General features: G+C 39.7%; 2 protein-coding genes and 1 pseudogene across 2 annotated transcripts; all 3 read left to right on the top strand.

The window, feature by feature from the left end:
- Positions 1 to 998: 998 nt before the first annotated feature.
- LOC116214487 (GDSL esterase/lipase EXL3-like) lies at positions 999 to 2,903 on the top strand. The gene is made up of 6 exons (XM_031549887.1): positions 999 to 1,163; positions 1,342 to 1,449; positions 1,617 to 1,704; positions 1,915 to 2,045; positions 2,166 to 2,396; positions 2,769 to 2,903. Exons 1-6 carry the CDS (start codon positions 999 to 1,001, stop codon positions 2,901 to 2,903), a joined length of 858 nt encoding a protein of 285 aa, XP_031405747.1.
- Positions 2,904 to 7,233: 4,330 nt separating this feature from the next.
- Positions 7,234 to 8,996, top strand: LOC116214485 (annotated as a pseudogene).
- A 1,846-nt stretch (positions 8,997 to 10,842) lies between these two features.
- Positions 10,843 to 12,447, top strand: LOC116214097 (SKP1-like protein 1B). The gene is made up of 2 exons (XM_031549383.1): positions 10,843 to 11,255; positions 12,063 to 12,447. Exons 1-2 carry the CDS (start codon positions 10,950 to 10,952, stop codon positions 12,234 to 12,236), a joined length of 480 nt encoding a protein of 159 aa, XP_031405243.1. The 5' UTR covers positions 10,843 to 10,949; the 3' UTR covers positions 12,237 to 12,447.
- The last annotated feature ends 17 nt before the right edge of the window (positions 12,448 to 12,464 follow it).

Below are 12,464 nucleotides of genomic sequence, written 5' to 3'. Positions count from 1 at the left end.
CAGAGAATTCTTGCATTCTCGATACAAGCGATGCTTGGTTGAAGATCTTTCTCCAACGTATTTGCAATCCATGCAACAACCGTGGAGTTTGCTATCACCCATAGAGCGCTATTCGGCTCTCCTTCTGCTGGTTCACGGAGGGTTCCATCAATGAACCCTAATTTGTTCTTCGCGCGAAGTGATATCCGCATCAACCGGGACCATGTGAGGTAATTGTCCCCGTTCAGCTTACAACTAATCAGCTGAACCCCGGTGCCATCAGACGAAGTGACGGTGTAGGGAGAAAGTAGTGCAGCCAATTGTGGCTGATTCCCTCCGCTTCCTGCAAGAGGTGCAAGTGTCTGATCACCAGACATGATGTAGAGAAGGTACGTGATGAGCTTGCCCTTAGGCCAACTTCTCTGATACCATGAAAACTTTGTAAAGACAAGATTAATGGACAATTCTCTGTCAAATTGTATTACTGATAAGAACATGTACATATAGGCCAAGTGCCAGCTATTAACTAGGAAACTATAGATAACTAGCCTAAAATATGTATATGTAAGATACTCAGAATATTCTTGCTTGATTGTCAAGAATCGTAATATATCGTAATAGTCGTGACTACCAACCATTTGTCTACACGATTTCAGCTAGCAGACATCTTCACGAAAGCACTTGGTCGAGATCGCTTCCGCTTTATCCTTTCCAAGTTGGGCATTCGTAATCCTCACGCTCCAACTTGAGGGGGAGTATTATAGATTGTACAATTGTATATTAGGACACCATTGTATATTAGGAACCTGTATATTTGGTATTTGACATTTTCGGTAGTCTTGGATATTAGGCTCATGACAGGATATTAGTTACCTCTTTTGTAACACTACAGAGCCTATATACTGTGTCAATTGATTCAATGGGAGTTAAGTTGGATTCTTCAATAATTCTCATACTTATCCATATAAAAAAAAAAAAAAGAAGGAAAAGTATTCGACAGCATCCTGCTTCTTGGCGTCATGACCCAACTACAAGCTAAAGAGGGACCATTGTTAGGATTTAAGACTCCAAAAGCAAATGCAATCGGTAAACTAGCAGGCAGGATAGACTTGAGTAGCTTTAGTAATGCCCATGCTGGTTGTGGGATCCATTTGATGAGCATTGGATCTGAGATGCAAGCCATCGTTACAAACAGAAGCTGAGAACTGGTTTCTGGAGTCCATGATGTATACCAGTGCTAGCATTATGCCCCTTTCTCTGAAAGTTTGGTCTACAATGCAATTGTTGTTTGTGATTGTTTGATTTCGTCATATCTGCAACTTCAGCTATTGTTGTTATGATGGTATATGTTTTGGCATTTAGGTTTATAAAGCAGTGAAAGACACCAACATAGGTGGGTCCAGTGCCGAGAAGGACGGGGAGACGTATTCTCAAGGGATAATGGAGGAATTGAAAGGCAAAGGTCGATGGGTATCCCAAACAATACTATATAAGAGATTCTGTGAATCTGACACCATATGGTGTTCAAGATTTTCCCTTATTGAACACTTCCGATGAGTGGAAGAGCTGATCTTGGCTGATAATATTAGATTACCTCAACCAACAAATTTTGAGCTAATGTCAAAACACTAGTGAAGTGCAAGTACTCTCCTTACGGGCTGGACTTTCCGGGATGGAAACCCACTGGCAGATTCTGCAATGGAAAAGTGCCTTCCGACTTAGTAGGTATACATGCTGTATATTACTGGCTGGTGTAGTATACAATTATGCTTATCTTTTGTGCGTGATAGAAAATTTAGCAACTTCGATTACCAGTTTCTATGTGACTCCGCTATGTTCCTTATCGCTGAAATTGATACAAATTACGTAGAGCGAACCTCTGTTCTTTTATGTGAGGTACTCACTAGACCATGACTTAACTATACTTTCGAACAGTGGAAGCATTAGGAATCAAGGAGCTGCTGCCAACATATCTGGACCCAAATCTTAGGCCGGAAGAGTTACCAACTGGTGTTTCCATCGCCTCCGTTGGCTCAGGATACGACTTTGTTACCGCTAACATTCAGGTCTAATTTTTACATATTCTTCTTCTGTGGTTTCAGTTTTCTCCCCAACTCTATGTTTTATTTCAGTACAACTTCATCCATCTCCGAGCAAACTCAAATTTATTCCTTCACTGAGTGCAGAGAGCTATGCCGATGTCAGCTCAACTGAATCTCTCCAAAGAGTACATCGCTAATCTAAAAGATGCTGTCAGAGAGGAGAAAGCCGACAGTACCCTAAGCAACAGCCTGCACTTGGTCTCGGCAGGCAACAATGATATTGCGATCTCATATTACTTCACTCGTCTCTGGTTGGCGCTGGGTTTTGCTGCCTACTCTGATCTTCTCATAGATGCTGCTTCTAACTTCACCAAGGTAATGTTCGATCCTTGTTTCCACGCACCTCCCTCTTTTAACTTACTGGCAGGACATAAATACGTTGCAGGAATAATAGGATATGGAACTGGCAGGACATAAATATGTTGCAGGACTATCAAAATATGGACAAATTAAGTTCACTCTCAATTCGCTGTCGTGGCAACCTTTCAAAATCCAACAACATTAGATCAATCCAACACGGTTGGCTTAATGATTTATGTCATGATTCCCGCATAGGATAGAAGAGATTTATGGAGTAATGATATTCCAATAACTCCATTCTTACCACCTGACAATCATTATATGGATAAAGGCTGATGTCCGAATCTTGGTACTTTTCCTGTTTCTTCTGACGTGCAATGTTTGAAGAACTTGTATGCACTTGGGCCTGGGAACATTGCGGTCCTCTGTGCACTGCCATTGGGATGCTTGCCTTCTGCGAGAGCCCTACGGGGCAGCAAATGCATCGACTCTGAAAATGCAGCAGATCTGTTGTTCAATTGAAAGCTCTCCTTCATGTTGGATTCTCTAAATAAGGAACTTCCTGATGCAACGCTAACAGATGTTGATGTCTATGGCGCTCTGTTCAATCTCATTCAAAATCCATATAAATCAGGTAGGTTAGAGTCCATAGTGCACGAAACTCGTGAGAACCACTATGGGACCACCTGAATCCTTGTTTATCCCCTCGTACCGCCAAGTCGTCCCATAAGGTTTCCCTTCTAGGGATTTGATTGACCAATTCTATGCTCTAGCTAGCGAGATCATATGCTACAGAGTATTTGCTGATCGACATATCACACGAATGGTGATTTCAGGCTTTCAAGTTGTGAAGACTGGATGTTGCCATGTCCAGTCTGCCGGGATAGGGGTACTATGCAAGCTGATTCCACCTCACGTGTCGAGGTACGTCTTCTGGGATGGAGCCCATCTCACGGAGAGGGCCTAGAAGGTTCTCGTTGCTGAGATCACCAGGAAATTCAGGACCTGACCCGCCGATACTGGGTGCTGCTGATGTCTACATCGAGTTCCACAAAATCGAAATAAGATCTTTCCTCAACCTCTTTGACGAAGAGAACGCAGTTCATCTCATTGATTTTTCATTTTTCCCTAGTGTATAGTTGATATATCAACTAGTTGATATAGTTTCTTTATGGGTAAAATGGCCATACATATATATATATATATATATATATCATATCCTAAATTCGTAGTTTAGCTTGCATTTGGTTTTCGAGTTGGATCGTGATCCAACTTAACTTGATTTTTTATTATGATTGTAAGTGTTGACAAATATATGAATGAATAAAAATAAATACATGTATATATATAAATGTGAAAATAAATAGAGAATTTATTATTAAAAATTAATTATAAAAATGATTAGAAAAAATATGAGTAAAAAATTATTATTAAATGGAGAAAAAGATAAAACAGTAATGATTGCAATATTAAATTTGAATAATAATAGAGTTGATTTGGATAGAGTAAAATCTTTTACTTGAAAATCAAACAAAGTCGATTTCTCGTTGCCAATTCCTAAGAGAATTCGTGTTGTTAGGACGACACCGTGCCCCAAGCACGGCGTCCTCCTAACAACCTAAAAGCGTCTTCTACCTAACGAGAATTAAAAGGAGAGTCCCAAGTCCATTCAACTATAAAAAGACAACAGTGTCATAATTGGACTGTTTTTTAAAAATAGAAGAATTGTGTACTTATGGGGCTTTTTCAATAGGAATTATGTGGTTTTAGAGTGGCGATATTGCTCTCAATCTAAAACTAAAAGATATTGCATTCGATTTTCACGATTCCAGTGAGATTATTTCTTCTCATTATCTATTCCTATCCAGGTGATGCTATCATGATTGGCTAAAAAAAAAATTACCGTGCTTGTTTCCTTTTTAGCCGTTAGATCATATTATATAAGATTTGGGTCATACATGTGTCACAATATTTTTTCTAAAGATTCACTCCTAATATTTTAAGTTTTGATATTTTCGACTATGCATCTCCTCAACGATGCGCGGACGTGCCCGTGAACGAGATGAATTCGGTTCGATATTAAATTGAACGTAATCAACCGGTTCAATTAAATAAATAACAGTTTTATAACTTAAAAAAAGAGAAAGAAATGAAGGAAACAAACATCGTATGTTCCCCCTCCCTATCCAAGATTAGAATTGAGAATACCGGCAAGATCAAATTATACAATCCCTAAAATTTCAATCTACAATTCAATACGAATATATGAAACACCAAGAGCCCGTAGATGTCAGCTTATTGGTCGAAATAACATATAACGCATTTCCAGTCGGAATGGTTTCTCCGCAGAGCTCCAGTTGGCTGTTTGACTGCGGGTTGATCGAAGACATCGCCGTTCCCAATTGGAGTTTCCAAGTCTCCGGTTCGGGCTTCTAGTGGCCTGTTCGTCCGTGAACGGGTCGTCCATCTTCAGGTAATTGAAAGATTCTCCTTTTCTTACCCTTCCATCGAATAGACATTCGGGGCTCGGTCCTTCTCAGCTTTGGTGTACTATAACGTCATGTATCCTAACATTTACATATTATCTTAATTTTTTGAGGTATCATAACGTTAATGATTTGGTTTCAAATCTATCCCGCTGGAAAAATTCCGTCCATTTTATACGGAAATGCTGACGTGACATGGTCATTGCTTGACGGAGCTGACGTGAAGAGTATGTGGATCCCGCTATAAGAGAAAAATTACATCATATATCATAACTTTTTTGTTATTTCTCAATTTTATCATAACCTTTTGATACTTTCTCAATTTTATCCGAAAATTTCGATAGTTTCTCAGTTTTATCTCAATCTTTTACTATTTTCTCAATATTATCCCGATCGGTTGGGATAAATTTGAAAAATTATGAAAAGATTGGGATAAATTTGAGAAAAAACAAAAAGTTGGGATAAAATTGAGAACATATTAAAAGGTTGTGATACATAGTGTTATTTTTTCCTCGTATTGGGACCCACAGACTCTCAACGTCAACGCCGTCAAGCAATTAACGCGCCACGTCAATATTTCCATTAAAAATAGACATAATGTTTACGGCGAGATATATTTGACACCAAACCATTAACGTTAGGACACCTCAGAAAAAAATTGACATTTGAATAAAATTAATACAATATGTAAATGTTGAAATATATGGTGTAATTTTACGGAGATGAAAGCTGCAGATTGCTTTGATTCGATGAGTGTTACGGCGGGGTTGGAGCTCAGGAAGAAACTAATAGCTCTCCTGGGAAACCAGACTGTACTTTTAATCTGAGTTTCCATCTACGGGCTGTTGGTGTTTCATATATTCAGATTTGATTTTGTGTAGTCCGAAATGTGGAAGGTCAAAGTATAAGGGATGAATTCTCGGGAAAAAAGAAAAAAAAAAGATTGTTCATGAATCTTACCCAATGGAATCTAATGGCTGAAAAGAAAATAACCATGATGATTGTCTTTTGCAATCAACCGTGGTAGAATCTTTCATTTCTATTTAGATTCATATGCCTCTTTTATAATCGAAAATAAAAGTCTGAAAATGATTAATTCGGTTTTGCAAGTTTGATTCAACACAACGGCTCCCAAGAGGTAGCAATACTTGGCAACCAATTAGACCATACACCTTTTACATATGCGTTCAATTGTCTTCTTCGACTGCCACCAGCTTACTTAGAAGGCGTGCAATGATAAATTATTCCGTAATCCCATCCTCGTCGAATTCAGGGAATTCCTAATTTTGACTTTCTCGTATTCATATTGAAAGTAAAATTTGAGTTTTGTCATCGTTAATGTTAGCATAAATTTGATTTCTATACCTTTACAAAATAATAAAAAATTAAATATATATTTAAATTATCAAAATTTATTTTTCCGACCGTGGTCACATTACCAATAGAGTGCAGGAAGTGGAGAAATTAATCACATGATCAATCTTTCCACTCAAAAAAAAAATTCCCATGATCAATCTGCCAAAATTTTGGCTAATTAGAGCAATTTTATTGATTTTTTTTGGCAATACATATTGTTGTAGTATAGTAACATTTAAACCTCTATTGCCTATAAATAAATATGTGTACGAGTTCTTCTAACTTTTGTTTCGTCCCATTAACATTGCTCATCGTGCAATCATAAAACATCCTCTCACAGGCACGTTTCATCCATTTGATAATTTATTTATTTATTTTTTCGATAGTATATATATTTAATATTCAACGTTAGATTTAGAGCATGGAATTAATTAGGAGTTTCTATCGCATGATTTTTATTTTCCTTCAAACGTCAAAATAAGTGAAAAACACCTTATCAATACAACACATATACTTCGATAAAGTAACTTATATATGTTCAATTCAAGCGGATCCTTAAATGCTCCCATTGCACCTTTTTTTTTTTAACCGAATTAAGGAAATGCGCATTTTAAACTGAATCAAGAATAATATGCATGCAATCTCCAGTCAGCTATATTCTCACTGCACATGTGAGCAAAAATAACACTACTGTTAAGATTAGTATTTTCTCGTACAAATTATCTATCCCGACTCCCTTCCCGCCTTCGGTGAAATCGGCGCATGTCGCCTGAAGATATAACGGCAAGCAAAGAATTGACCTTTTGTCGAATTTCTGAGGCCAAATTATACGTAAATATTTATTGGCACATTAATGCGTAGTTGGTAGTCTTAATATTCTGTGTGTTATGGTGAGTAGTTAATTAAGCTTTAGGAGTCAATTTTGTACAGCTCAATGTAAATGGAACTATACATAAATATGCAATATAGTTGAAACTCAATGTAAAAATGAAATTAACCTGTAAAAGAAAATGTCTTCAATATTCCTTGGTGTATTCTTCTCAGTTATAAGCTTTTGCCTGCAACCGTGCATTGTTGGTGCACAAAATGGATCAATTCCGGCGGCTTTTGCGTTCGGGGATTCGATTCTCGACACTGGCAACAACAATAATCTCAACACGCTGTCGAAGTGCAACTTCTCTCCTTACGGGCAGGACTTGCTAGGAGGGAAACCCACCGGCAGATTCTGCGACGGGAAAGTGCCTTCTGATTTAATAGGTACGTGCGTGATCGTGTAACATATATATAGTACACCGTTCATTGTGTCCATAACTTCATGATGGATCAATTCAAAGTTGACCAGATGAAATTGATACAAAGATTTATCGAAGGAAAAGGCTATGATCGATACAGAATGTTGTCTATGGACATTCTCTCGTGGTTCGGTTTTCTTACTCAGTGCTAGAGAACCTTGGACGCGTAGGCATTCTGGCTAAGAATTTCCTGCCTGTATTCTAATATTGAACAGCGGAAGCATTAGGAATCAAGGAGCTGTTGCCGGCGTATTTGGATCCAAATCTTCGGCCAGAAGATTTATCGACAGGCGTATGCTTTGCCTCCGGTGGTTCGGGCTATGACTCTCTCACTGCTAACATTCTGGTGATCTATTATACATTCTTCTTCCTCTGTTTCTTTTCTCTCCCCAACTCCAAGTTAAAACTCTATCTATGATCTTTTCATTTCGAACTTCTTCCTGCACTGGCACAGCGTGTTGTATCGATGTCTGCGCAGCTCGATCTCTTCAAAGAGTACATATCGAAACTGAAAGAGGCTGTAGGAGACGAGAGGGCCAACAATGTGCTAAGCAACGGCTTGTACTTGGTCTCAGCCGGGAACAATGACATCGCCGTCTCTTTTTTCACCACTCGTCTTAGGTTGGCGCAGGGTTTTCCCGCCTACTCTGACCTTCTTGTAACGGCGGCTTCCAATTTCATCAAGGTATAATGTTCGATCTTCCAAATCCGCGCATATGACACTTCCCTACAAAAGCGACGTTTTCCTTCCACTTATTGACGGAGATCACTCTCCATTTCATGGTAAAAAACTGATCCAGAAAATTTCCTCATTTGTGAAATGTTCGAAGGATTTGTATGCACTCGGGGCATGAAAGATTGCGGTGCTCGGCACACTTCCATTGGGATGCTTGCCTTCCGCGAGAACTCAAGGGGCCAGTTTTTGCTTAGACTATCTCAACCAAGCAGCTCAGTCGTTCAATTCGAAACTTTCCTCTGCTCTGGATTCTCTCAACCAGGAGCTTCCCAATGTTACACTCGCATATGCCGATGTTTACAACACCCTTCTTGATCTCATTCAAAATACCGCCAAGTCCGGTAAGTTACATGCCCCGAGCTTCTTTCTTTACTCAACGTTGGTACGAATGATAGCATCAGGCCATCTCATGTTGGAATGGCACTTGACATTTTTCCATTAACCTCAGCCTTGTAGGAAATTGGCCAAGTCTGTTTTCTAGCTTGGTAAATGTAATCAATTGCTTCTAATTACGAGTTCGATGATCGATATACTATCGATGCTTATTTCAGGTTTTCAAGTCACTTACCCGGGATGCTGCCCTGTGGGGTTAGCAGGAGGGATCCTATGCCACCCGAGTCTATTTGGGTGCGCGGATGTGTCAAAGTACGTCTTCTGGGATGCAGCGCATCCCACGGAGAGGGCCTATAAGGTCCTCGTTGCTGAGATCACCAGGAAATTCACGAGCTCACCCTCCGATAACTGATGCCATTGATGTCTACATCGAGTCTTATTCTTGGTCCGATTGTATAAAATCGAATAAGGTTCTTTCTTGACCTGTTAAGGGAGAAGTAGGTTGATCTTTCTTTGTGTCATAACTCATACGATTGTCTACTGATTAAACTAAGGATGCAGCCAGTAATCAGACCAGAAATCGGACGGTTAGGGTGTGTTTGGAAAATGAAAAATGTTCAACTCTGCTCTGTTCAACTTGCTATAAGACAAAACTGGCCGCAACATTTGAAGAGCAGTGGGTCCCACATGGGTGTGTTTGACTAGTCGTTACTAGTCCCACATGGGTGTGTTTGCTGAAATAAGCTTCAACCGGATTTGACCGTGCCCATGTGCTGCAGCTGGGTCCCACAGAAAGGGAAAATTCTCCCATTCAGTTGTCTGGTATTAAACAGAGTTGAACAACTTTCATTTTCCAAACAGGCCCTAAGCAATTGAGATCTCGAGCGGCCGGTGGCGTTCTTGTCCATTACCTAACAAATGGAATCAATTAGCCAACATGAGGGGCAAACCGTCGCGATTGTGATATATACCGAAACTGAAAGCCCATAAACAGTGTCGAAAAGATGCGATACAACCACCAATTCCTAGTCCTCGTACGGAGAAAATATGATGTGCGTACGATATATATATTACGTGGAATGACATTATGTCACAAGACATAACAAATTAATCTCATTTCTTTTTAAACAACACTCGGCCACAGGTTTTATACCATTAGTGCTGATGTATTTAACAATCATTGACTTATAATACAATCAAGTGATATATCTATTACATATAAAAAGTCACATATCCAAGTTCCTCTTATTGAGACTAGAATGATCCTTGCGCTATGCGCGTGTTTTCATCGAATCCCGTTAATGCAGTTACAATTACATTTTTTATTTAATGATTCGTAAAAATTGAAACGTGTTGTGTAACCTGGGCATATTGCGAATAGTGAAAGAGACGAAAAGCTCTTTTTTCGTCCATTATAGTAATAATAGTGGTAGAAGCAGATATTCGTTCCTTATTACGGACTCGAACTTTTGGGCCGTCTAATGAGGCCCATTAATCCTTAATGAGATTGGCCCGAAACGATTGACCCAACAGAGCCCAAATAAAGCCCGCGAATAGGCAAAGCGGCCCAGCCCGACTGTCGGTCTCCAGGTTTGGAATGTCGAAATCAAACATCAGATTTATATCTATAATCTCTCGAGGAGATGATGTCGGATATCCTAAATTCCTTCTATGTGTAGAGCCATGGACATCTAGTTCCATCATCACACGCACTAGTGACTTTAGCGCGGAAAGCACCGGCTTAGAGCTCGCTTGCGAGGATCCATGGATTGTATGCAAAAAAAGGTTAGTTATTTTACGTCCGCGAAAATCCTCTCATGAGTGCAACGAGTTCGAATATGGAAATAAAATGGTTGACAATTGATACAATTCATAGATTACTTTATTATTTATGATCAAAACGAGATATGAATTTCATAGTTTAAGAACGTGTCATGCCCTCGAGCTATTGTTGTAAAAGGAGGAACTTCTATGGTGCTGGATCGGCACGTCCCGGCATCATTAGAATCAAATTAGAATAAATATTTCTTTCATCTTTGGACGATTCAATAGTTCGACACAGTATCATGCCGTCTCTAAGAAGATAATAGAAGATTTGGTGCCAAATTCATCGCGGAAAATATAATTTATTCTGGTTTTTTTTTTTTTCAAAATTTCAAAATCAGAATATGGGGCGATTAAAAATATTAGAAGAGCAATTAAACAAATTAAAGATTTTTTTTTTATAAACAAACAAATTAAAGAATTTATAAAGAAGATTAAATACGCTTGGTTTCTGTTTTCAATCCACTTTACCATCCAAAATCAACTCCGCAAGGGTTAGGGTTTCTCTCCCCGTTTCTGTGGAACGATCCGGGGCTTAGCCATGGCTGCTTCGACGCGCAAGATAACGCTGAGGAGCTCCGACGGCGAGAACTTCGAGGTGGACGAGATCGTGGCGCTGGAGTCACAGACGATCAAGCATATGATCGAGGACGACTGCGCCGATAACGGCATCCCGCTCCCCAACGTTACCAGCAAGATCCTCTCCAAGGTCATCGAGTTCAGCAAGAAGCACACCGAGGCCTCCAAGGGCGGCGACGACCGGTCCTCCAGCGTCGACGACGACCTCAAGACCTGGGACATCGAGTTCGTCAAGGTCGACCAGGCCACGCTCTTCGATCTCATCCTGGTAAGTTGATTTTCAGCTCGGTGTGTTCGATTGACTTCGCCCTGTGGCTGTTGGATGAGTTGTGATGTTCTTGGCTTTGGTTTCAGTGACGTTAATCCCTCAACTGCAGCATGTTTGTTCGTTGGGTTTAGTGAAGTTGATTACTCGAATAGCAGCATCTCTTTTACATTCCATGTAAAAATTCTTGCTTTGGATGACCTAGATCGAGTTCTGCCAATTGCCGTAGTTCAGTTTGGCTGCCTGTTCTTTTCAGGACTTTGTTAGTTGAAGCTCTGCTTTTTTTTTTGGGTAAATTTCCAGTGAATGTATTCTCCTGAAAGTATTCGTTTCTTCGTACTCTGAGAAGTCTTTCCTCGGTTAACTTTTCGAAGTTTATGGATTAAAGATGCAGTTGAGTTCTTGAAAAGGTCCCATCTTAACAGGCCCTTTTCGGGTCTCATTGTGTTTTTAGTACGTTGCTCTCATCTCGGTATTTCCCCCTAAATATGCCGGACGATTAGTTTGCTGCTTAGCTGTCAGGTGCTGGCTGTTAAATTGATCTGTCATATGAAGGATCAACATGGATGCTGCTTGAGGACCAGTTTGGATACTCCTTTGCTTGTTAACTTGGGGTTGTATACTCAATCCAATCTATAGAATGAAATCGGAATTAGAACTGGCTTTGCCTGGAGAGAGTTATGAAAGCATCACAAGTTACGATAGAATTTAGGGTCTATAGGTTATTGCTTTATAGTTATTTCAATTTTGAGAGAAAGTGAAAATGATTGTCATCTAATGGTTGATAGTGGTGGTTGTTTGTTTGCTTAGGCTGCAAATTACTTGAACATCAAGGGGTTGTTGGATCTGACTTGCCAAACAGTGGCGGATATGATCAAGGGCAAAACACCAGAGGAGATAAGGAAGACATTCAACATCAAGAACGACTTCACTCCTGAGGAAGAGGAAGAGGTTCGGAGGGAGAACCAGTGGGCCTTTGAATGATTTCTGCATGGAGTTGATACGAAGTTCTCCCTTGGTTAGGGCTTAATGAGAGATTACAGCGAACGCTGCATGAACTATCGATTATCCTTCTAGTTCTTAATATATCTATCTTTATGTTAATTTTACGCACTTGTTGATGCTGCACTTGTGACTCTGTCCTTGTATATTCCGAGATGATGGTTCTATTGCATCCGTTATTGCTTTTCTTATACTTGCTCCCCGTCTCTT

The sequence above is a fragment of the Punica granatum genome, chromosome 7 (genome assembly GCF_007655135.1).
Source record: "Punica granatum isolate Tunisia-2019 chromosome 7, ASM765513v2, whole genome shotgun sequence".
Lineage (NCBI taxonomy): Eukaryota > Viridiplantae > Streptophyta > Magnoliopsida > Myrtales > Lythraceae > Punica > Punica granatum.
Note: the sequence above shows the minus strand (reverse complement) of the source record. Positions and strands in the feature narration are given on the sequence as shown.

Coding starts and splice junctions, on each gene's coding strand:
- LOC116214487 (XM_031549887.1), top strand. CDS start 999: ATGACCCAACTACAAGCTAAAGAGGGACCATTGTTAGGATTTAAGACT. Junction 1,450..1,616: donor TGAAAGGCAAAGGTCGATGG/GTATCCCAAACA, acceptor ACACTAGTGAAG/TGCAAGTACTCTCCTTACGG. Junction 2,046..2,165: donor TTGTTACCGCTAACATTCAG/GTCTAATTTTTA, acceptor CACTGAGTGCAG/AGAGCTATGCCGATGTCAGC.
- LOC116214097 (XM_031549383.1), top strand. CDS start 10,950: ATGGCTGCTTCGACGCGCAAGATAACGCTGAGGAGCTCCGACGGCGAG. Junction 11,256..12,062: donor CGCTCTTCGATCTCATCCTG/GTAAGTTGATTT, acceptor TTGTTTGCTTAG/GCTGCAAATTACTTGAACAT.